This window comes from Bipolaris maydis (genome assembly GCF_028858645.1).
Source record: "Bipolaris maydis strain C4 unplaced genomic scaffold PSV08scaffold_4, whole genome shotgun sequence".
NCBI lineage: Eukaryota > Fungi > Ascomycota > Dothideomycetes > Pleosporales > Pleosporaceae > Bipolaris > Bipolaris maydis.
The window spans coordinates 1,143,539-1,147,242 of record NW_027093860.1 but is presented as its reverse complement, the minus strand read 5'-3'; the positions used below and the strand labels follow the sequence as shown (position 1 = coordinate 1,147,242).

At 49.3% G+C, this 3,704-nt stretch overlaps 1 protein-coding gene across 1 annotated transcript; it reads right to left on the bottom strand.

Moving 5' to 3' along the window:
• Positions 1 to 595: 595 nt before the first annotated feature.
• PSV08DRAFT_198878 (uncharacterized protein) lies at positions 596 to 3,255 on the bottom strand (the record flags this gene model as incomplete). The annotated part of the gene is made up of 5 exons (XM_014224009.2): positions 596 to 1,600; positions 1,649 to 1,906; positions 1,961 to 2,827; positions 2,972 to 3,000; positions 3,156 to 3,255. The coding sequence occupies 5 exons, from the start codon at positions 3,253 to 3,255 to the stop codon at positions 803 to 805; spliced, it is 2,052 nt and encodes a 683-aa protein (XP_014079484.1). The 3' UTR covers positions 596 to 802.
• Positions 3,256 to 3,704: the final 449 nt, after the last annotated feature.

Sequence of the window (3,704 nt, the reverse complement as noted above, 5' to 3'; positions counted from 1 at the left end):
AGGGAACGTTAGGAACTTCATGTCAACGATTGCAACGAAAATTTGTGACTAAGTTCATTTATCATCACCCTATGTCGTTTTCACACTATATTTGCCTTTTACCACATTCTACAAAGTCTATTCCAGGTTTCACTCGACCCACCATACCACCATCCCATCCTTCCTCCCCCTACCATCCTTGTGCACGAAGCCATATCTCGAACTATGCTCTCCACCCTACTATCTAATTTCTTTATACAAAGATTGTGATAGTATGTTTTCACCCATCTTCCACTTTCAAGAAAAACAAACTCTTGCAAATTCCTTGGTAAACGTGAGTCTAGATTCAAAAATGAAGTTAACACATCCATTATGCTTTTCTCGTTCCTTCTTTTTCCGAATGAGAGGAAACAGATGGAATTGATAGTTAAGATCCATAGATTCATACGCGACCTGGTGAAAGTAAGCCCTCCTTTTCTTCTAGGACGAGCGAGTCTACATTCAAGGTATCAAAGACTTTTCTTGTGAGACAAGATAGATACACAATTCTTTTACGACGCTTCAAAACATCTCACTCTAGTCACTCACAGAACAGTCACTCACAGAATTCCCAATCTTGCTCTTACCATCCTTAATTTCTAAAACACACTTAGCCCACATAGCCAAGTATTTGGGTATCTATACAAGCAACGTGATACAAAAACTCCAAACCCCAGACACCAAAAGCACCTCAGTTGTAAAAAAGACGCTCTTTTTTCTTGTCCACTCCCAGAAACACAATTTTTTCTGAATTCAACAACACCCAAGAAGCCCATCTATCGTATCAAAGCCACAAAACACCATGGCCGGCCTCACTTCCATTAGATGTGTGGCCATTGCCAGCCGTAAAGTTCTTCCCATTGCCAGTAGACTGCCCGGACGACGGGGTAACCTGCGATGAGCGGATCCGAGGGCATGAGGCTTTGTATGGGACCAGATCCGAAATATCCGCAGGAACATCTTTACCTTCAATGACTCCTTCAATCACCGGCAGAATGGGTTCAAAATCAGCCAAGACACGCTTTGCATATGGTTGGCTGTATGCGAGATCGTTGAGTAGAGCAACCACTTGCCTGAAAGAGTCGACGTCAGTCTGGTTCCTTGAAGAACCATTACGTCCCAGGAGAGAGCACAGAACCAGGAGAGCATTAGATAGCGAGGTGATCATGGAGTGGCGGAGGCTAAAGGGGCTTCGCGCGTCTTGTGCAAATGCAGCCATCCGGCTGACAGTGCCTCCTGTTAAATGACTGAAATGAGCTGCATGACTCTCGTTGTATTGCAGCGATGTGATGACTGGACGGAAGCCCCAGAGGACCAAGTCTGTCTTCTTCTGAACCAGAAAGGCTTTTATTGGTGATTCGACGCCAGAACCTGTTTGCACATAAGGAACGCGCAGCTCGGGAAGGTCATGGTCGAGGAACTGGGTGATTTGCGCATCGATGGCCTCTTGAGCTTGACCATCAGAGCTGCGTCCATCCATGGAACAGCCAACGTAACGGGCCCAGAGAATCATGTAATGTAGGTACTGATTCATGAAGATTCGTGGGTCTTGTTCCAGATCAAGTTGCATAGTAAGCATTGCCTGAGGGGGGTTAGAATTTTGGGCCAGATTGATATCATTTGAACTCACCCGATTGAACAGCTCCATAGGCAGCTCAACCTGGATATCAGCTTCATGAATGCTGTATGGTCTTCCACATGCCAATGAAATGAAACGATCTATAATGAAGACATTCCAAAATACACATATGCGCTCATATGCTTGTTGCGTCGTGATATCGGCCCACGTAGATTGCTGGTGAAGAGAATGTTGGAAAACGAGCCGACCGGCGATTCCAATGCTACTGTAGGCAGAACCAGGCATGTCAACAAACGTGTAGTACAAAGCCTGTTTAGGTCAGTTGATTTCCAGCATGGCAGTTGAGACGAAAATCGGACTTACTTGAAAAAGAACACACTGGATCAGCGTCAGGTCGCCGTTGCCACTGACCAACGACTTCTTATCGAGGAGATCGTCAGCTAGTTCTGACCACTGCCAGCCGGCAGGTTTACTAGCATCAAGCGGCGAAACATTTAGCAGTGCATCGCAGCAGGCAAAGACGATATAGTTGAGGGCAAGAAAGTGACGTTCTTCAGGCTGAATGGCTGAAGTGGCCAACATGTGTTCGCCGCGACTACGAAAGTCCGTCTCGTCTATGCAGGGATGAGACAGATGTATATCTGTGAAAAAGGACATGAGATACTGTTGATATTCGGCCGGGCTGGGGAACGACATGGCCTGTCCGCCCAGGTGGACGAGATGAGGAGCTTCGACGATAAAGGAGGATTCGGGCCCGGACATGGTCGAAGACGTCGGGTTCGAGGGCTCTTGGGAGAAGAGGGCTGGCTGACCCATGAAAGCGAGAGCTGGATTGATGGGATCCAGTGGCGGAATGGGAAATGCAGCAGCATCACCGCCCCGAAAGCCGTCGCTGGCACCATCGTCTCGCTCCACACTGCCCATGGGCGTCATGGTCAAGCCACGGTCGCGCATCAAAGCCTCCATCATGGCCTCGACGCGGGCCATCCGCGCCTCCATGGTCATGCCACGGGAGCTGGCATCGCTTGTCTGGCGCGCTGTCTCGTCGTGTGGCAACAGATTACGGCGCGAGTTACTGCTGCCATTGCCGCTGGTATTCGACGACTGGGCCTGAAGGGAAGGAGTTGGGCGACTAAGATGCTGTAGAGCTTCGGCTGCTGTCTGGTCTTCGGAAAAGAAACACCGCTTGCCGTTATCGACACATCGCTGGCAAGGGTTTTCACCGGAGCACTGGAAAATAGTCAGATCATGTGTGAAGGAGCTCCTGCGGTAAAGCCGTCAGTCGCGAAAGAGTCCGTCTCGCGCCAACCAAGCTTGTGAAGCACTCGGAAATGGAGCCGAATAACAAAGATATGAGCAACAGCCAAGACGTACCTTGAGCTTCGACCGTCTGCATAATACGCCTACACGTGACTGTCAGCTAACAATTCTGAACTTCTACCCGTGGTGTTGCTGCCATGCGCGTGCTGTGTCGAGCGGCTACGGAACCATCGGAATGCAGCATGTGAAGCTCCAAGGATACCGGGAAAGGCCTAAAGAGCCCAAAGGCGCGACGTACAAGCTTTGGGCGCGTACTTTTGGCGGACCTTCTTGCGCTTGGGTGACGACGACCTCCGTTCCATGTCCATATGTTGTATTGGGGAAGGATGGCTGTTCATGGCGCGACGACGAGGTTGGAAGAAGGAATGCGCTCCTCGAAGCTACTTCGGAACGCAACCGGGATTGGCCTCACTAGCGTCATTCTGCTTGTCTCGGATGCAGCCACTTCAGCTCAGCAGAAACGCCTCATCAAAGACATTGTTGGTGCCGGATGCAGTCATAAATAAAAGAGACACTGGATAGTCTAGGGATGTAAATTGAAGTCGCCTATGTATGCAGAGGACGTCATCTAGTCGTCTACCGAACAAGAACCCTCGGCGGGACAGTACAAGTGCATGATATGGGCAGGGTGCATTTAGTAAATGTAGGTACTATAGTTGACTCTAGGATGCTCACTGAACTTACTTTGCCCAACCAATCCGAGTCGGGCTCATCGGAATAGGTCTGGTTGCCTTTTTGGTATTGTTACTTCTGCTCATCCTCGCCCAAGTTATGATGAACATACAAA